Below are 21,880 nucleotides of genomic sequence, written 5' to 3'. Positions count from 1 at the left end.
GTTCCTTGTGCCTTTCCCAGAGGTGAAGAACTGTTGATCCATTATCTATTAAACCATTACCAGATTGAGCTGATATATGGCAGACTGTGCTTGTCCATGTGAACAGGAGTTTGATGAGATACAAGAGGTTAAAAACCAATCAGTAAACTTGCAAACTTGAACTCAATTTATGCCCACTCAGATAATTCTATCCATGCTAGAATCTGCACCCTAGAATATTTAAGGTGATTATTTTGAACAGCAAAATGATTCCTAAAAATAAGGAATAAAACGTGAAATAAATTAATAATGTTCCATAGACTTAGCAGTAGAAATTTGGCTTTAATGATGGAGTGAAACTTCGAACACTCTATGCAATTGCTGCCACCCTGGAATTTAGCAAGTGAGCAAGAAAGGATTTCTAGTACATCCTCCTTCACAATGCACCGTGAATGGTCCAGTTTATGTCAGAGAATATAATGCATAGGGGTAGCTATTTCTATCTGGGAAGCCAGATATTTAATGAAGAACAGAGGCACCGTAACTTTGAGCAGCGTTTGGGAAACCGCCAAGGTGCCATGTTCAGTCCTACAGACACATGCATCCAATCAGCAACACTTCGCAGAGCCAATAATCCAATGGCTCCAATTACGACACGGAGATTCTAAGTATTTCGACCTATTTATTTTTAGGAGGAAACAGAAAATATAAAGCACTGAGATTACATTAAAATCCAAATAGCTAGAAAAGCAAATTACCTTGGAGCTGTGGAAAAAAACCACCATTCGAAAGACACAGGTTGTCTGAGCTCTAATCAAACCTTTATTGCTCTAATCTCATTCCATGCTAACAAAACCAGCACACTTGTGTAAATTCAAAGCAGCTTGATAAAGTACCTGATTTTTGTACTCTCTTTTCCACATTTATTCCAATCAGTAAGTCAGGGGAGCTCTTAAGAGATGTGGATGATCAGCACTGCAGCAGAAAATTAAACCCATCCACCCCCTATTGCACAGTCATATATGTGTAGGAAAGACCTGCAGATGCTGGTTTAAATTGAAGGTAGACACAAGGTAGACACAAAATGCAGCATCACTGGAGAGAAGGAATGGATGATGTTTCAGGTCAAGACCCTTCTTCAAACTGATGTCAGGGGAGGGGGTGGGACAGAGATAGAATGTAGTCGGAGGCAGTAAGACTGGTGGGAGAACTGGGAAGGGGGAGGGGTTGGGGAGAAAGGGCAAGCAAGGGCTATTTGAAGTTAGATAAGTCAATGTTCATACCGCTGGGGTGTAAGCTGCCCAAGCAAAATATGAGGTTCTGTTCCTCCAATTTGCGCTGGGCCTCACTCTGACAATGGAGGAGGCCCAGGACAGAACGGTCAGATTGGGAATGGGAGGGGAAGTTAAAGTGCTGAGCAACCGGGAGATCAGGTAGGTTAAGGCGGACTGAGCACAGGCTGGGCGATCGTTCGGCTGAGAAACCAAGCGCAGGCTCGCCGATTGTTTCGCTGAACACTTCCGTTCAGCTCGCCTTAACCTACCTGATCCCCCGCTTGGCCTTATTCCTTATGACCCAAGAAAAAAGATGCATCAACAAATGATAACATTCAAGCAAAATCTACTCTGAAAGAATGCTTGGGATGGTTTGCAACCTGTCTGCTGTGGGAAATCTCCATTTAGAATGGCAGCTGCCTCCAGAGATCACTAAAATAAACATAAATATTTATTTCCATGGCAGTCATGAGACAACAGCAAACAAAGTGTCACAGAAAGCCTTCATTTTTTGTGACCCCACCATTCCCCCACGATCAACTATTGTCATTACTGATCGAATCCCATGCTCCAAAATGGTCCCATCCCAGTGGAAGAAATTGCTATTAAATCTGGCCGAGATGACAGCATATCGGTGAAAGACTCCAACATGTACAGCAAAACGCATTAGTGGTTACAGTATCAAGAACCCAGGCAGGCAGCTACTTGATATTGTCCAAGTCCAGACCCTTCAATGCATAATCCCCTCGATGGCTGTCGATGGGGTTTGATTCTTATTCATTTGGGAATTATAAATGTAAATCGGAGGTGACCCATTTTACTCCATTTTCTGTCAGTATGGAGTGATTAGCCTCACAGACTTCAATGACATTATCAAGTGTATGAATGATACAGGATAATCATCAGATACGCTCAGATGAATCGCATCTGGAAGTTTAAGATCCAATTTCCCGAGAGCCGGAACTTCCTCCAGAAATGGTCATGATGGCAACAAAACATGCATGACGCAGCTCGAAGCAGGAACGGTGAAAAAATGGTCTCAATTTCCAGCCACAGAAGTAAATGCTCACGGTTGTACAACAGTCATTGAGACTAAGGTATGATTTAGTAGACGTGGATTAAAAACACTTGCCTTAAAAGTAAATCAAGAGTCAAAAGTAGCAGATGTCTTTGAAAGTGGAGATGGTGCCGATTGAAACAAATACTGCATAAAGTTGGGTTTCTGTATCTAAGACCACCTGGATTTGAGGAAAGGATAAGGCAATCAAAAATAAAGGGGGCGCTCATGTTAAATACCTTGGACAATGCAACAGAAAGCTCAGAGTATAGATTGCAGGAATTAAATAGGACAAAAGGAGGAGGCAAAACCTGGCAAGAAAAAAATAAATGACAAAAGGAAAACAAGGAAACCCAAAAGAAGTATTTATTTAATTAAAGATTAGTCCAGGGGCATAACTAACACATAGAAAGTCCCTGTTTAATACAAAAAAGGTAACTTTTCTGCAGGAGTTGGAGATATGACTACAGTTCTTTAAGAATATTTTGTTGTCTGCACAAAAAAAGTGCAGGCATTGTGTTTTGGAGCAATAATGTGAAATATTGAATAAATTAAATAAGGAATGACATTGAACAAGTTTTTGATGATTGCAAGATTGCTTGCAACTAGTTCTGTAATGTTTGGTGATAGATGCTGCTTGCCAATAGTAAGCTTTTAGATAAAATCAAGGGACATAATTAAGACTTTTGCAGATGGTGCCTAAATTGGTCAAATATTTAAACAAAAGAAAGGAAGGTTTAGAGAAGTGAAAGATATCACTGGGCTGAGAAGGTGACATGTCAAAGTGAAACCAAAGCGGGGGAACAAAGCAATATATTTGGGGAGAGAAAAATTCAAGGCCAGAAAATACCCGATCTAAATGCAGAAATTATAGAGAAACTTCAGGACAAAAGTGCAGAGAAACAAAGGAGTTCATGCACACAGTCTTAAAGTAAACAGGGCACACAAGTAAGATAGTTAAGAGAACTTAATCTCTTTGATTGAAAAGCCAAGTTGCAGATAGGAGGCGATGGCAGAACTATACAAATGATGTTAGATTACAGCAGAAACTTCTGATGATCTTATCATACAAACATAACTAAGCTATGAAGCCTATACTTTACAGGCCCTTCGGCCCACCAGGTCCGCACTGACCAGTGATCACCCGTACACTAACTCTATCGTATACACTTGGGACAATTTACAATTTTTGCCGAAGCAAATTAACCTACAAATTAACCTACAAAACCTGTACATCTTTGGAGTGTGGGAGGAAACCGGAGCTCTCGGAGAAAACCTGCATGGACACAAGGAGAATGTACAAACTCCGTACAGACCTGTCGTCAGGATTGAACCTGGGTCTCTGCGCTGTAAGGCAGCAACTCTACAACTGCACCACCATGCCACCCTAATGGAATGGAAGACATGAGGATGTTACAATACTGGAGAAGAAAATGGATAGACAGAGATTGTTTTCTTTGGATGGTGTAAAGTGAAGGGAAATAAATTTATGAGAGGCCTAGAAAGAGTGAATAGTATTGAGTTAACCCTCTTAACTGTGAGGCAATAACAGGGGGAAAAGATTGAATGTAATGGGTAAAAGAGAAGGTGAAGAGCTGGGGAATAATTATTCAGTGCAGAATTCCTGGTGGAACTAATTTAAAAGTGCTTGGATGAGCACATGCAGAGCTGTAACCTGCAAAGCTGAAGGAAGTGGGAATACAATACAATAATACAATACCTTTTATTTGTCATTTGAACCTCACATGAGGAACAAACGAAATTTGGTTTCAAACGAATAGACTGGGCAGTTCATTCCCCACCAGCAGTGAGGAGAAAAATCAAACGGCATCAGTTTGTGTCGTAAATCTCTTTGAATCTTATAATCCTTTCCTTCGAGGTAGAATCTGATCTCATCCTCGTAAACCATTTCATACAGTTTCTCTCAATTGATAGCAGGGAGTTAAGAACTGCGTATCCCAGCACTCTGAGGATGGAATTGTAAAAGTTCAATTTCATTTAAACTTTGCTTCTCAGTTTTTCATTTCCATCCCTCAGGAATAGAACCTTGGTGTTGTTCGAGTTTTAATGGCTTTATAAATTCTTCTTAAGGGCCCGTCCCACTTTCACCACCTAATTCACGACCTCAGCCGAGTTTGCCCTTGACTCATACTCGCAGCATGGTCGTCACGAGGTCGTAGGTAGGTCGTAGCAAGCCGTGATGCTAGTCGTAGGTACTCGTGGCATCAAGTAGGCTGGGGCGTTTCTCTAGCATGATGAAAAATGTCCACGAGTAAAAAAGGGTTGTGATTTAGGTCGTGAAAGAGGGACAGGCCCATTACTATTTTTATGGATTCATGCACCCTTTCACTGCACTCCTTATTCTTCCCACCAAAAACCTCACACTTTGAGGTATATTTGACAAAAATGTGTCTTTCTAAGAACAATGGCATCCTATATTTGTCGTTATGGAGGATCCCGTAGAAAACCCTTGCAGGTCAACGGGAGAACGTACAAACTCCATACATACAGCACCCGTAGTCAGGATCGAACCCGGGTGTCTGGCACTGCAAGGCAGCAACTCTACCGCTGCACTGCCATGCTGCCATTGCCAGATACTCTTTTCCTCCTCGCCCCCCCCCCTCCCGCCCTACATACTGTCTGAAGAAGGGTACCGACCCGGAACATCATCTATTCAATTTCTCCAGAGATGCTGCCCGACCTGCTGAGTTACTCCAACACTTTGTGTCTTGTTCACATGTCATCCTGTGGCCATGTAATATTGCTCAGACACCATCCAAACATATAGGTACTACCATAATATTTAACCACAGCACATTGAAGCCAAGGATTCATAGTGCAGCTTTCCAAACTGCCTTATTTCTGTTTGACAGAACACAACACTGTAAAACATGCCCCAATATGAAAATCAAATCACAATCTGTTAGCAATTTCTGACTCCAATTTATTGGCAGGCATTTATCTTCCATATGTCTTTACTCCCCATGTTCCTTGCTGTTTCTTGGGCCATAATGCATGAACATTTTACTTCTCTTTCCCGCTGCCAAAATGCATCTTAATATACTTTGAGGCTGGAGGATGAGAGCGTTTCACCATCTGGAAGTCATAGGCCCTTCCAATAGCTGACTGGATTTTTTTCCCCTCCCACAAATACCCTTGAGGCTCATGTGTTTAAAATACCATAAAACTAAAATGAAATGCTCAATTTTACCCCCAAAAGATCAATCGCTTTTGATCATTCCACCGCTCGCCTTTAGGATCACCCCAGCTCAGAAACTTCACCCACATAGTCTTGGTAGGTTAGGTTTGCGATACACTTTTTGGGTGCCCAGCTCTCAGCAACACATGAAAGAGAAATGCAGATGAGATGGAGATAAAACGATGAAACGCTTGAGCGAAAACCAGAGCAGAATCAAATAAAATTGCAGCTCAACAATCAGTTTTATGAGCCCACAATGATCAGTCAATTTCTTTGAGTATGGAAGACTGTTTGAACAAACCCAAGACTAGTTATCATCACAAGTGATAGGAGCAGAATTAGGCCATTCGGCCCATCAAGTCTGCTCCACCATTCAATCAAGGCTGATCTATCTCTTCCTCCTAACCCCATCCTCCTGCCTTCTCCGCATAACCTCTGACACTTTACAGTATTAGAGATAAGGTGTTACTATAGCCTCCCCTATTAGAGAGTACAATATCCTGGGTTTGGCTGTAATCTGGTGGAAATGATGTCACCTGAACTTCGAATCCAACATACACATTGTTCTGTCGAGTAGGAAGTGATTTAAATGCGGATTGAAAGGCCATCCCTAACCACAGGGAACATGAAACCCATCAGCGTAATCCAGGATGAAGCTTGCTCCATTTTTCCTCCACAAGTTCCAGAGAGAATGCGATGGAACAGAAAAGGCTTGTTACTCATTTAAATGAATAGAAAGCACAGGAAAGCTCTCTCACCGGGACAAGAAATCATGATCGAATCACACTTTTCAATCTTTGACATAAATTTGGTCCAACTTCTGTTCTCTGACTCACTGTAAATTATAATGTCATTACCTTCAGCAGCCCCGAAGTTCAATCCCTGTAGAGATTTAAATTGGCTTTACAAATGAAAAGCCAGATTTTCAATCTTAGAGGCAAATGAATAGCTGGCTACAGAGAGAGACAAGGAATGACAGATGCAAAAATCTTATGTAAAACACAAAGTGTTAGAAACTCATTGTGTCAGGCTACATCTCTGGGGGACATGGATAGGCGGCGTTACTGAAGAAGGGTCCCGACCCGAAATGTCACTTATTCGTGTCTAGTCTGAAGGAGGGTCCCAAACCAAAAAGTCACCTATCAATGTCCTCCAGAGATGTTGCCCGATCTGTTCAATGACTCAAGTTCTTTGTGTTCATTGCTAGCCATACATTACAGTTGCACCACTTTACAGACATTGGGGCCTCTTACTCAGCAAATGTCAACGGTCTGTCATCTGCAAGGAAAATTTCAGCTGGAATAATAAATTTAATAATAAATCACAAGCGGGACATCAAAATAAAGATAAAGAAGCCCAGATGGGATAAGAGATCAAGACAACCCTAGCATTTACAACCCTAGAAGAAGGGTTTCGGCCCGAAACGTCGCCTATTTCCTTCGCTCCATAGATGCTGCTGCACCCGCTGAGTTTCCCCAACAATTTTGTGTACCTTCGATATTCCAGCATCTGCAGTTCCTTTTTGAACCCTAGCATTTATATCCACCACTGATTGCCCTGAAGAAGGTAGTGGTGAGCTGGAGCCTTGAACTGCTGCAGTCCTTCCAGGAAAATATTCCCACGGTGCTTTGGGGAAAGGGGTTTCAAAATCTAGACCAACGATGATGTAGGGGGTGATGCATTTCCAAGTTACAATACATCATGGAGGGGAATCTGCAGGTGACGGAGTGTGTGTGTGTACCTGTCATTTAGGTCCACAGGTTTGGAAGTTGCCCTGGAGTTGACTGGGAGAGTAACGTCCATGGAGTTTGTAGAAATTACACACTGCATCCACAGCAGTGGTGGAGCGAAATAATATTTTACGTGGCGGATGGCTGCCAATCAGTTGAGCTGCTCTGTGCTTGATGGTGCCAAGGTTCTGGAGAGCTATAGTTGCTGCACTTATCCAGCTAGGGTGGCACGGTGGCGCAGCAGTAAAGTTGCTGACTTACAGTGCCAGAGACCCGGGTTCGATCCTGACTATGGGTGCTGTCTGTACGGAGTCTGTACGGTCTCCCCGTGACCTGCGTACGATATCTACTGGATCTCCAGTTGCCTCCCACACTCCACAGAAGTACAGGTTTGCAGGTTAATTGGTTTGGTGTAATGCAAATTGTCTCTTGTGTGTGTAGAATAGTGTTGGTGCGCGGGGATCGCTGGTCGGCGCGGATTCGGTGGGCCGAAGGGCCTGTTCTTGCACTGTATCACTGAACTAAACTAAGTGGAGTGTATTTCTTCATGCTCATGCATAATACCTTGGGTCACCTCCTGCAGAACACCTCCTATGTGGCCTGCTGTCATAGCCATTGTATTTAGGAGGTTGGTTCTGTTGAATATCTGGGAAATGTGTACTCCGGGATGTTGATGATGGAAGATGATAATGTCTTTGAATGAATACACCCCCTTTTATTGGTGGGCCATTGCAAGGCACTTTTCTGGCATTCAGCCCATGTCTGAATGTTCTTTAGATCTTGATGCACGCTGGCATGGACTATTTCATTTGCTGACGAGTTGGAATGGAAGTGAACATTGCGCAATCAACAGTGAACATCCACACCACTGATCATTTGGTGGGAGGAAGGTCATTCATGAAACAACTAAAGATGGTTAGGCCCCAGACTCTGTCTTGAGGAACAATTGCAGTGATGTCCTCTGCAATTGAGGTGCAGAGAGATTGGACAGTAGATTTCTATTATAACATCTCCAATTCCACAAAAGGTCCTTCAAAATGCAGATGGCCACTTCATAATCAGATGATTCTTAATTCACAAAGAGGATAGTGCTCCCCAAATCTGCACTGTAGAGCAAGTGGCAAATTAATATCATAGCTGTGTCATTGGGAATGGTCATTAATCATTACATCAACCACTGCACTTGCTCAACAACGACCAAAATTATAAATGGGAGATGAATTCATATTAACCTCCAGTTTGAAATGTCTCGACACGAAATATCACTCATTCCTCCTATCCAATGATGCTGCTTGTCCCGCTGAGTTACTCCATCATTTTGTGTTTAACCTCCAGTGATACAAGCCACAGAGAAGCTGCCGATACCATGCGTTATCAGGAATGCATTTCATTTAGATGTAAAAATTAATGAAAATTAATAATTAAGTATCAGCTCCCCCCCACTACAATCAGTCTGAAGATGGATCCCAACCCAAAATGTTGTCTATCCAGAGATGCAGCCCGACCCGGCAACTTGTGCCTGTTTTTGTCAACCAGCAGCTGCAGTTCCTTGTGTCGACATATTACAGATTGCATCCTGGAACAATATTGAACACATTCACCTCTATCCTAGCCTAAGGAGCTTAGCATGTGAGAAGATTCCAGGGTGCAATCCTCCCATTTCTAAACACTTTCATTTGATGACAAAAAGGTCCATGTTGTTTTCTACAGTTTTCAAGCTGAACCAGCTAAACTACAATAGGAAAAGCACATACATAAAATGTAGCATGTTTACACAGAGGTTTACACAAAATGGTTTCTCTGCTGGCTGCCAAAACATTCCAAACTGGTCTCCTTTCACCGAGTCAAAATTGTAATCCATTTTTCATTAGCTCTATCGGGCCAGTTTATATTCTGCAGCTGCATGATGAAACAGCAATTTCATTTTTGGATTAATTAAACTATAACCTAGATTGCTCGAAGCATATCTAATTTAATTGATTTGCCTCCCAATATTATTTCTCGTGTTTCTTTGTTGGCAAAACTGTTATCCTTTAACTGAACATGTGCATTGGTAAAATCACAGCATCTCTCTCTCCAAATCTAATCTAAAGTCAGCTTGTAAAACTCCATCAAACAGCAGAATAATATACAATCTGTCTGTCAGATTGCAACATCACGCATGGTCTGAAGAAGGGTCTCGACCCAGTAACATCACCCATTCCTCCTCTCACGACATGCTGCCCGTCCCGCTGAGTTACTCCAGCAGTTTGTGTCTATCTTTGAGCAAAGCACGAGTTGGGTTGGCAGATCCAAAAATGGAAGTAATGACAAAGGGACTGAATGACAAACTGGGCCTAAACATATTACAATGTCCGCCGTTGTGTCGTGCAATGAATGACTTTCGTGCACTGGTGACACTCACTTCCAGACATCTGGCTTCATCAGACTTTAACAGAAGCAACATGAAGCGGAGACTGCAACTGATGGGAAATACTGACACACATCCACATGACCAGCGGTGACAAGCTTCACCACATTAATTCACCCCTTTATTACAACAAACATACTTTAGCCCTCTCTGGCTTCTTGCAGAATTTAAAGAACTGAAAGGGGCAGGAAGCCACCAGATACCCTTTTCCCAACCAGGTCCCAGCTCTTTACTAGAGAAAACATCTGGTTTGTGTCCGAACAGACCACTGGAATTTAGAGGAGTGCTGTATAATGTTACACATCATCGCCCTTTGCTCATTTAAATAACTACATGCTATTTCCGCCACAATTCTGGACAGTCTAACAGAGTTAACTTAGGGGAGAGAAAAGGAGAGAGAAAGGGGGAGAGGGAGAGGGAAAGGGCGAGGGGGAGAGGGAAAGGGCGAGAGAGAGGGTGAGAAAGGGGGAGAGAGAGGGTGAGAAAGGGAGAGAGAGAAAGGAAAAGGGGGAGAGAGAGAGAGAGCGAGAGAGAGAGAGAAAAAGGGAGAGAGAGAGAGAGAGAGAGAGCGAGAGAGAGAGAGAAAAAGGGAGAGAGAGAGCGAGAGAGCGAGAGAGCGAGAGAGCGAGAGAGAGAGAGAGAGAGAGAGAGAACCTCCTTTATTTGTTGGATTATTACAAAACCTCTTAATCTCTCGATAAAAGGTTCTGCAGATTTCTCCCAACCCCCCATTCCCAGCCTCATGTCAGCTGCCTGATAACCGGTGTGAGACCAGCCTTGCCTTTCCCCCTTTCTGTTGCGACTTGCTCACAGTTTTCCGTGGAATGTTCATCTGCACTCAGTTTAAAGCAAATCAAGATCTCACGCTGCCAAGCATGCAAGGAAAATTATAGAAAATTGGTCCACTCGCCAAGTTTTTCAGTTTCACGATCCTGGTGATGACAGAAGTAATGTGCATGAGATCCCAGGCTAACAGTTTAAAACGCTGTTCCAGCATAATCAGAGCCTGCTGGCGGCACAGTGGTGCAGCAGCGGAGTTGCTGCATTACAGCGACAGAGTCTCGGGTTCGATCACGACCACAGGTGCTGTCTGTACGGAGTTTGTGCGTTCTCCCTGTGACTACGTGGGTTTCCTCCCACACTCCAAAGACATGCAGGTTTGTAGTTAATTAGCTTCGGTAAAAATTGTAAATTGTCCTTAGTGTGTAGGAAAGTGCTAGTGTACAGGGTGATCTCTGGTCAGCACGGACTCCATGGGCCGAATGGCCGTTTGCATGCTGTTTCTGCAAAGTCTAAAGACTTCTTTATGATACAACTCATGCAAGTTGCATCTGTTCTGAGCAAAAGTACAAAGTGCAGTCTGAAAAAGGGTCTCAACCTGAAATGTTACTTGTTCTCTCTCTCCAGAGACGCCGACTGTCCCGCTGAGTTGCTCCAGCATTTTGTGTCTATCTTCAGTGTAAAGCACCTCCCTGCTGTTTACATTCCCACACTGTTGAAAGACAACTTCCACATAGGCAGAACGTGCCTCATCAGAACTCAATTGCTTTGTCTCAGCCTTGCAACTCTATACAGCTCTACAATGCTTTCATGCCACAGGGTGCCTTGATGGCCTTAGCCAGATACTTGTGTTCAAGAGGTAATGTTTTTACTTTTGAAACTTGATAGTTGGACATGAAATGCGATTGACAGAAAATGTGGGAGGAGCAAATAGATAGTGTGGGAGTGGGGCTGAGAGAGAGTGAGAGAGAGAGAGAGAGGGACAGGGAGAGGGAGGGGGACAGGGAGAGGGAGGGGGACAGAGAGAGTGGGAGGTGAGGTAGGGGACAGAGAGAGGGGGGGAAACAGAGAGAGCAAGAGGCAGGCAGAGAAAGAGAGAGTGAGAGAGGGAGGAGGAAGGGGGAGAGAGAGAGAGAGGAAAGTGGGACAGAGAGGGGGGCAGAGAAAGAGAATGGGCAATAGAGCCGGGCAGAGACGAGCAGATAGGGTTATAGGCAGCAGAGCAGGGCAGACAGTGGCAGAAGGGGCAAAGAGAGCAGATGGGGACAGGAAAGGGGCAGAGAGGGGGCTAGAGGTGGTAACAGTAAGAGGGGGAGCAGCGGAGGTGGTGGGGTCAGAAAGGGAGCAAGTGGGGGCAGAAAGAGCATCAGAGAGAGAGAGGGAGGGGGAGGGAGGGGAAGGGAGGGGGAGGGACGGGGAGGGAGGGAGGGGGAGAATGGGAGGGAGAGAACATGAAAGCGATAGAGAGCTGGTGGAAGGGAGAGCAAGGAAGAAAAAGAAAGAGGTGAAGAGAGAGAAAGCAGGTGTATGCAGAACAGGAGGAGAGAGAGAGTGCGAGAAAAGAGAGAGAGGGAGCAGAAGAGAGAGACAGAGTAAGAGAAGACAGTGATGGAAAGGTAGTGGGAATGAGAGGGGGGAGAGAGAAAACATTATGCACCTCATTCACAAGTCCTTATCCCAGGGAACGGGAAGATTTGCTGCTGTGTCTACATTAGACATCCAGCTGGGCACCTTCCGGAATGAGAAACCACAGCCTTTACCCAGCAGTGAACTGCAGTATACTCTTGCTAATAATAGCAGCAACATACAAGGCACACACACAACACCCCTTGTCTGTTGTTTGCAGCCTAAATCCATTTAAAATCCAAGCATGCCCTAGTTGCCGCCTACAAAGGAATGCCACACAAGCATGTTAAGTATTTATCTGCTTTTGACATCAACAATAGTCAGTATCGTAACTCACACAAGAATCATTTATTTCAATCCCAAGCATTTTTCCTGCTTCTTCTGGTGCCATTCACCTTCCCGTTGGGTTGGGAAGGTAACTGGAGTTGGGAACATGGGACAGACTCGGGATGAGGAATATCAAGGAACGGTATTGACCATCGCAATACCATGCTGCTTTCAAATCACGGATTGCTTTGACATCAATGCACGCCGGGCAAGAGATGGCCAAGTTAAAGAACAAGGTGGTGGGTACCACCTCTTCCAATGGGGAAAACATCACAATGTTGTCTTTCGCCTCAGCTGACCTGACGTCCCAGCCTCTGGGGAATTTGCAAACACCTTCAACACGAGGCCCTGCATTGGAAGCACAGAGATGTTGCTCAGACTCGAGGGCCGGAGCTAGAGGGAAATATTGGCCAAGGACTAGGAATATTCCTTGGAGCGCAGGAGGATGAAGGGTGATCTTATAGAGGTGTATAAGATCACAAGGGGAATAGATCGGATAAATGCAGTGAGTTTTTTTACCCAGAGTGGGGAAATCAAGAACCAGAGGATATAAGTTTGTGAGAGGGGAAAGATTTGATAGGAACCCAAGGGGCAGCTTTTTCACACAAGCAGCCAGAGGAAATAGTTGAGGCAGGTACTATCACAACATTAAAATACATTTGGACAAGTATATGGACAGGAAAGGTTTAGAAAGATGTGGGCCAAAAGTAATCATTAGTTTAGACATACAGCGTTGAAACAGGCCCTTTGGCCCACCGAACCCATGCCCAACAGGCAATCTCGGTTACACTAGCACGCACTACACACCAAGGATAATTTACAATTTTTACCGAATCCAATTAGCGTACAAACCTGTAAGTCTTTGGAGTGTGGGAGGAAACCGGAGCACCAGAGGAAAACGCACACGGTCACGGGAAGAAAGTACAAACTCCATACAGACAGCATCTGTAGTCAAAATCAAACCTGGGTCTCTGGCACTGTGAGGCAGCAATACTACTTCTGCACCATCGTGCCGCACGCCCAGGTATTTGGGGCTACACTAGAGTCTACAGGTTCGATCCTGACTACGGGTGCTATTGGTACAGAGTTTGTACATTCTCCCCATGACCGGAGTGAGTTTTCTCTGGGAGCTCCGGTTTCCTCCCACACTCCAAAGGCATACGGGATTGCAGGTTAATTGGCTTAGTAAAATTGCAAATTATCCCTAGTGCGTGTAGGATAGCATTAGTGTGCAGGGATCACTGGTCGGCGCAGACTCGGTGGGCCAAAGGGACTGTCTCCACGCTGTATCTCTAAACTAAACTAAAATGTAACAAGGCTACTCAATAGCACCAGGATTCAAAGTGTTAGAGTAACTCAGCAGGTCAGGCAGCATCTCTCTCTCGAACATGGATAGGCAACGTTTCAGATCAAGACCCTTCTTCAGACTGATTGTGGGGGGGGGGAGTAAAGAAAGCTGGAAAAGGGAGAGGCAGGACAGAGCACGGCAGGAAATAGGTGGGCACTGGCTGGAGGGGGGGTTGAAAGGCAGGTGGTTACAGCCTGGGACAAGGCCTTGACCATCTATCTTGCTAACAAACAAGAAAATGGCCAGGCACCAGCAAAAAAAAGACTCAATGGCACAAATACTAGCTGCTACTACGATTACACTCACCCACGGTCAGTGTCCCAGACTGCTATGTTTTATTCTGACATTAATTGTACACTTATGACGTTGCTTTCTTCTCCTCAGAAGTGAGGCTTCCGAGCTCACCTGGCATCTGAATAAACTCAATACCTGATCTGATCATGACCTTGTGGCCCTGCTCCCAATTTCTTTCCATTCGGGTGAAAAGTCATCACCTACCAGATCCACGATCCATGTTCAATGTTTTCTCCAAAATTAATTCTACATTGATCCGAGATTAATTGTTCTGAAAACATCAAGGGATGTCTCTCTAAATTCCTTCACCATACTGCCACTTTAAACTCATAATGCAACCCTCCCGGTACGATCCCAGACATAACCTTCCCCATTCCCACTCGAGTATTCGGAGTATTTAGTGTTTTATAAAATATCTTCAGTGTCAAGTGGTGCCGCATTGCCAAAGACATTCTCATAGAGTCTTAGAGTCATAGAGCACGGAAACAGGCTCTTTGGCCCAACTTGCCCATGCCAACCAAGATGCCACATCTACACTAGTCCCAGCTGCCAGCATTTGGCCCATATCCCTCTGAACCTTTCCTATCCATGTACCTATCCAAATGTCTTTTAGTATCTGACTCTACTACCTCCTCTGGCAGCTCGTTCCATACACCCACTGTGTGAAAAAGTTGCCCCTAAAGTTCTTATTAAATCTTTCCTCTCACCTTGAACTTATATCATTTGGTTCTTGATACCCCTACTCTGGGTAAAAGACTCTGTGCATTCACCCTATCTCTTTCAAGTTGAAGACACAATCCCGGTTTTCATTAAACACCAAATTTGTTTCTGAAAAAAACATTTATGATGAGTTTCAGTTCCTTCCTCACTGGTGCCACTTTGATTATTATTCAGTTATATATTCTGCTTTGCGAAAATGTAATCTTGTAAAAAGAGTAGCCATGTTACTAAATAATTATACATCTTCACTTTCCATCATCAAGTAACATGTAAACTCTAAATGCGAATGGAACCAAGTGACACAGTGCAATCTGTTCAAAAGGGAACTGCAGATGCTGGAATATCGAAGGTACACAAAATTGCTGGGGAAACTCAGCGGGTGCAGCAGCATCTATGGAGCGAAGGAAATAGGCGACGTTTCGGGCCGAAACCCTTCTTCAGACTGATGGGGGGTGGGGGAAAGAAAGAAGGAAAAGGGGAGGAGGAGGAGGAGCCCGAGGGCGGGCGGATGGGAGGGTGGGAGGAGACAGCTAGAGGGTTAAGGAAGGGGAGGAGACAGCAAGGGCTAGCCAAATTGGGAGAATTCTATGTTAATGCCATAAGGACGCAAGGTCCCCAGACGGAATATGAGGTGCTGTTCCTCCAATTTCCGCTGTTGCTCACTCTGGCAATGGAGGAGACCCAGGACAGAGAGGTCGGATTGGGAATGGGAGGGGGAGTTGAAGTGCTGAGCCACCGGGAGGTCAGGTAGGTTATTGCGGACTGAGCGGAGGTGTTCGGCGAAACGATCGCCCAACCTACGCTTGGTCTCACCGATGTAAATCAGCTGACATCTAGAGCAGCAGATGCAGTGGATGAGGTTGGAGGAGATACAGGTGAACCTTTGTCGCACCTGGAACGACTGCTTGGGACCTTGGATGGAGTCGAGGGGGGAGGTGAAGGGACAGGTGTTGCATTTCTTGCGGTTGCAACGGAAAGTGCCCGGGGAGGGGGTGGTGCGGGAGGGAAGGGAAGAATTGACGAGGGAGTTGCGGAGGGAGCGGTCTTTGCGGAAGGCAGACATGGGGGGAGATGGGAAGATGTGGCGAGTGGTGGAGTCACATTGGAGGTGGCGGAAATGGCGGAGGATTATGTGTTGTATTTGCCGGCTGGTGGGGTGAAAGGTGAGGACCAGAGGGACTCTGCCCTTGTTGCGTGTGCGGGGATGGGGAGAGAGAGCAGTGTTACGGGGTATGGATGAGACCCTGGTGTGAGCCTCATCTATGGTGGCGGAGGGGAATCCCCGTTCCCTGAAGAACGAGGACATTTCCGATGCCCTGGTATGAAATGTCTCATCCTGGGGACAGATGCGGCGTATGCGGAGGAATTGGGAGTAGGGGATGGAGTCTTTACAGGGGGCAGGGTGGGAAGACGTGTAGTCCAGATAGCCATGTGAGTCAGTGGGTTTGTAATGTATTTTTTACACAGTGCAATCTTTTCATTTTATTAGCATACCAGTTTTAGGGGGGGAAAAAAATACAATAATCACCTTTGAAGTGTAGGAACCACGGAGTCTTACAGCACGGAAACAGGCCCTTTGGCTCAACTCATCCATGTCGATCAAGATGCCTACCTAAGCACATCCTTGTGTCTGGCCAATACCACTCCAAACCCCTCCTGTCCTTGTATCGGTCGAAGTGTCTTTTTAATATTATGGCACCTGCCTCAATCATTTTCTCTGATTGCTCGTTCTATGTACTCACTATTCCATGTGTAAAAAAGTGTTTCCGCTCAGGTCTCTTTTAAATCTTTCCCCTCTCATCTCTCTAGGTTTTGATTCCCCTTCCAAGGAAAAAGATTGTTCGCATTCACCCTATGTATGCCCCTCATGATTTTATACTCCACAATAAACTCCTCAGCCTCCTGAGCACCTAGCCTGCCCAACCTCTTCCTATAACACAAGCCCTCCAGTCCCAGAAACATCTTTGTGAACCTTTTCTGCACCTTTTTCAGCGTGAATGACAATCTTTCTAGAGCAAGAAGTTTAGCATGCACACAATACCTCAAGTGTGGCCTCACTCACATCTCGTATACATAACTGCAACAAAAGTCCCAACTCTTTGACTCATTGCCCTTACTGAAGAAAGCCATCATGCCAAAAGCGTTCTTCACCTGAAACATCACCTTCAGGGAACTATGTAATAGTGCGGGAAGAAACCGCAGATGCTGGATTAAACCAAAGAGACACAAAATGCTGGAGTAACTCAGCGGGACAGGCAGCATCTCTGGAGAGAAGGAATGGGTGACATTTCTGGCTGAAGAAGGGTCTCGACCCGAAACGTCACCCATCTCTCCAGAGATACTGTCTATCCCGCTGAGTTACTCCAGCATTGTACAGGTATATGTTCTTGTACTCCTAGGTCCCTCTGTTCTATAACAATCCTCAGGGCCATACCATTCACTGTAAAAGTCTGCCTCGGGTTTAAGTGTGTGTGTTCAAAGGTATTTTATTGTCACGTGTACCAAATAAGGTAATGGTGCATTAAAATTATACTACCTGTTCTTGAAGTGGTTCTTAATGTTCTCCAAATAAATTAAGAACTTTGCTCAATTTCTATTTTACATCCAACCACCAGGGGGCTCTGTGCAACTCTATAAAATTATGACATCATGAAACTGTTCTCCCAACTCCCAAGATGAGCATTTGATTGCACGCCCAACAACAGCTAAAAATACGTTCAACTCCAAAAAATCTGTTATTCAGTGAATATATAAACGGTGCATTTCTTAGGTTCTTATGATTTCAGCTTATTAACATGTTTTTTTAAAGCAATTGCATTGAAGAGCAATTGGTAAAGATATGATGCTTGTCAAACAATAATCAAACCAGAAAAGCTTTCTCCCTCACATCTTGTATTCATTCTACATTATGTACCAATCACATTTTTGGGCACTGGTTCAGAAATTGACTTTGGAAACAAGAATGAATCGGCTGGGATTCAAGGCCATTCAGCTTGCCTGAGAGTTACCAGACCATCAACTTGACAATTCAGGACTACAGAACTCGCTCCTTCACAGAAACAAAACCAGGAGAGAAACAGAGAGAAGATAAGAAGGAAATAGATTTTCACAACGTTAAATTGAGTTAAGTTAAATTCATTCCAAAGACGTACAGATTTGAAGATTAATTGGATTGGTACAAGTGTAAATTGTCCCTAGTGTGTGTGTGTAGGATAGTATTAATGAGCGGGGGGATCGTTGTTCGGTGCGGACTCGGTGGGCCAATGGGCCTGTTTCCACGATATATCTCTTAAAAAAAGGTTCATCCATCCTGATAAATAAAAAAATATGAAGCGAAGAATATTCTTTCCAAAATCTCATGTGAATAAATATTCTGTTAGTGTTTCTCTATGGGACTGTTTAATAAAGATAACTTATCTCTGTAAAGCATTGTTTTTTTAAACCAAACGACTGGCATGTGTCCATCCACACTCTCCCCCCCCCCTCCCCCCCCCTCCCCCCCCCCCCCCCCCCCATTCATTTCCACCCAGTTCTATGACTTTTTACTTGTTTAAAATCTTTGCTCATTATTCTCTACGCTAGAACTAAGCAGAAACTTCAGAACTGCCTGATGTTTGATGTGGATTTTACTTGGCAAGCATACTTTGCAATGACGTGATCTGTATTCTATTTCCCTGCAGCTATTAATCAGGCAACTTATTTAAGTTTGGTTAGTGGAAAAGTGTAGGAAACAGATTTGGGATCATTGTATAAGCTTTTCCCTCAGGTTCATACCAAATGAACTTCAAGTAATTGAAGGTGTGCTTGTACCTTTAAGAAACACTCATATTTTAAAGAATGGTCAAAATATCTATGTTAGTGTTTAGTCGCTGTCTATAATTGCTCCAAGTGATCCCAGTGAAAGAGATAGCCAACAATATATTCCAGAAACAAACCCTTGAAAGAACATAATCAAACATCAAACATAATCAGAACATCTTTAGTTCTTCACAATTCGTAGTATAACTACAAACAGTTATCGTTTATAGATCTGCAAATTTACAAGTGAATATCGTTGCCAAACGAGAAACATCTGCGTGGTTTCAAATACCCTTTTCCATTTATCTTTTGCTGTTAATAGGTCACACAACACAATTGCAACTCTTAGAAATCAACATTGCAAAGCATTAGGATTATTTCATGCCTTAAACTACTTTCATTAAGTTTGTCAAAAGTAAATTCCCAAAAGTCGAAATAGCAAAGAAAACAAAAGAATCCAAATTTGTTTACAAATTGAAATTCCTGCAGATTGAAATAATTTTCCTAACTTTTCCATGTCAAAGGGAAACGTACAGCATTTATGCAGAGGCAGTTTAGTTCTTTACGAATCAAAAATGGGTGACATAATGCTGGAATTTGAAGATTTAAACACAAGAATCTGGGCTGGATCAGATGCTGTCAATGTAACATGGAACAAAAGCTAATACATATGTTCATTTATACAACGTGGCAAACAAGCCATCTGCCTTTTAATCTATCCCTTTTGCAACTCAGGGGGCGACTTTGCATTTCCGAGGGAGAAAAAAAAAAGAGCAATGAAGTACAGAGGGCTGAGCCTCAAGGGGGTGAACTGATGCTCACCAGGGTGAAGATTTGATCAACTTTTCTTCAAGCAAATCCCTGGATTTGAACCAAGAGACTATATTGCTATTCCACAACTCGTTTCCTTGTGAGTCCAACTTTGTTTTGTCAGGAAAAGGCTTGTCTTGTATCGAACAGGGATCTCAATACTCTGCTGACAGCAGTTTCTTCCCACTGATTCTGATCATTTAAAACTGTATGGATTTGCAATGGTATAGAGCCCTAAACTGCCTTGTGCTTTGGCAAAACAATATACATCTGCTAAACTTTCTCATTGAAACAAATCATGCGGTGTAAAACAAAAAAACATGCTGTGACAAAGAGGAAAAAAGGGCAGTGAACAATAAGTCTACAAAACACAAGCCAGGAATAAAACTTACCGATATCTGTTTCAGCCTCCTGATTCTTAACCAGTCTTAATTGTGTGAATGTTATGGCAAAGAGCAGCAAAGTCCCCATATGCACCAGGTATCCCATGTCTAAACTCCAGACATGGGAGTCTGTGCAGATCTGTGGTGGAGTTTCAGAACTCGAACATCAAATCGGGGTCCTTCTCTTCCCTTTCAGTGCCAGGCCCAGCTGAAGCTCTGCAATGTTCCTTCAAATGGTAAAGATTTAAAAGGGATAACTCTTGGCAGCTCTCCTTTTCCTGCCTCGTCCCTGAAATCTGAGCCTCAGATTGGTCCTCGAATGTTCAGGCTCGGATTTGATTGATTCCAGTTTACTAAACGACACACCCACATTGTTAAAAGGGAACCAGACGCTAATTATATTGAAACTACGGTGCTGAGAATCTCATACCTATCCTTCCCAGTGAAATGTATTTATTACAGCATTTAAAATCCTTCGACTTCAAGAAACAATAAATAGATCACAAAGTAGAGACTGGGATTTAAAAAAAACATGATATCATTATTAAATGTTATGTTTGCTGGATAAGGAACGGGGGGTCTCAAATACATGTGCCATGATTTTATACTTGGATGGGAGTGGTGGTGGAGAATTGGGATGGGGTTTAATTGACAAATTAAATTATTTGTCCAGAATCTGTAGATTGTCAGCAAGATCCTCCAAAGAAGGAACATACAACATAGAACTACAGCACAGCACATGAATTGGCCCTTCGGCCTACAATGTCTGTGCTGAGCACGATGCCAAGACCAACTCTTATCTGTCTGCTCATATTTCATACCCCTGCATTCCATGCATATCCAAAAGCTTCTTAAATGCCACTATCATATCTGCCTCCACCGCTGAAGGGTATTCCAGGCACCCATCACTCTCTGTGCAAAAATTAAAGGGCCTGTCCCACGAGCATGCAACCTGCAAGCGGCAAGCGCGACCTAAAGGGCCGGTCCAACCAGCATGCGCCTGCATGCGGCAAGCGTGACCTAACGTGGTCGCTTGAGCCGTACGGCATGCGGCAAGCGCGACCAAACCGGAAGCGGGAGCCGTGCGGAGGTCGAGTGAGTGACATGGCGTCGAGGCGGTTGCGGGCCGACTGGCCATTGCCGCGTGGAATTTTTAAACACGGTCAGTTTTTCGGAGCCCCGCGCGATGTCGGGACCAGCTCCGCACAACTCCACACGGCTCTGGCGATCGAAGTGGGACCGGCCCCGCGAGGCCGTACGGCTCAAGTTAGGCCGCGCTTGCCGCATGCAGGCACATGCTGGTGGGACCAGCCCTTTAGGTCGCGCTTGCAGCATGGAGTCGCATGCTCGTGGGACAGGTCCTTTAATCCACAAAGTTTAATTATTTAGAATCAGAATCAGAATCACACTTTATTCGCCAAGTATGTTTTGCAACATACGAGGAATTTCATTGGCCAGGTCAGTCATACAATTAAAAGTAACAGATCACTCAAAAACTCATTTTAACATGAACATCCACCACAGTGACTCCTACACATTCCTCACTGTGATGGAAGGCAAAATAAAGTTCAAGTCCTTCGCTTAGTTCTTCCTCAGTCATGGGCCTCGAGCCCCCGTTGACAGGACGGTCTTGACTCCCATAGCCGATGGCGTTCGGGCGCTCCGTGTCGAGGCGATCAAGCTCCCACATCGGGGGGGATGTCAGCTCCGGGCGATCGAACTTCGCCTCGGGGCTGGTCGAACCTTCCGCGACGTTGAAGCTCCCGACTCGGCCTCATCCGAGACTGCGAGCCCTTGGTGTTGGTTCCGCGGTGGTCGCGGTGGGAGCAATCCCAGGCAAGGGATCAGCTCCGATGTTAAGTCCACGCCCCGCGGTGGGGCTCACGACCGTCCAAGGAGGCTTCCAGCTCCATCGATGGAAGGCCACAGAGTCCGGAGAATGTGATTCTAAAATCAATCACATCTCCGGGAAGGTAAGAACCTGAAAAAAAGTTTCCCCTGATCCCCTCCCCCCCTCCCCCCACATAAAACAAACCGAAGAACATTAAAACTAAAACTTTTAACAAACTAAAAAATAACAAAAAGAGTGAAAAGCCGAACTGACTGCCGTCAGAGCAGCCATCGCCCCGGCTTTGCTCCTCTCCC

General features: G+C 44.5%; 1 protein-coding gene across 1 annotated transcript in view; it reads right to left on the bottom strand.

Annotated features, from left to right (window-relative positions):
* LOC116975080 (collagen alpha-2(V) chain) overlaps positions 1-19,998 on the bottom strand; it is a 246,679-nt gene extending 226,681 nt beyond the window's left edge. The window contains exon 1 of the mRNA XM_033023785.1: positions 19,745-19,998. Within this exon, the coding sequence (XP_032879676.1) occupies positions 19,745-19,841 (97 nt within the window). The 5' untranslated portion in view covers positions 19,842-19,998. The remainder of the gene's footprint in view (positions 1-19,744) is intronic.
* Positions 19,999-21,880: the final 1,882 nt, after the last annotated feature.

Source organism: Amblyraja radiata, chromosome 7 (genome assembly GCF_010909765.2).
Source record: "Amblyraja radiata isolate CabotCenter1 chromosome 7, sAmbRad1.1.pri, whole genome shotgun sequence".
NCBI classification, from domain to species: Eukaryota; Metazoa; Chordata; class Chondrichthyes; order Rajiformes; family Rajidae; genus Amblyraja; species Amblyraja radiata.
The sequence above is the reverse complement of the archived record's forward strand: the minus strand, read 5'-3'. Positions and strand labels throughout refer to the sequence as shown.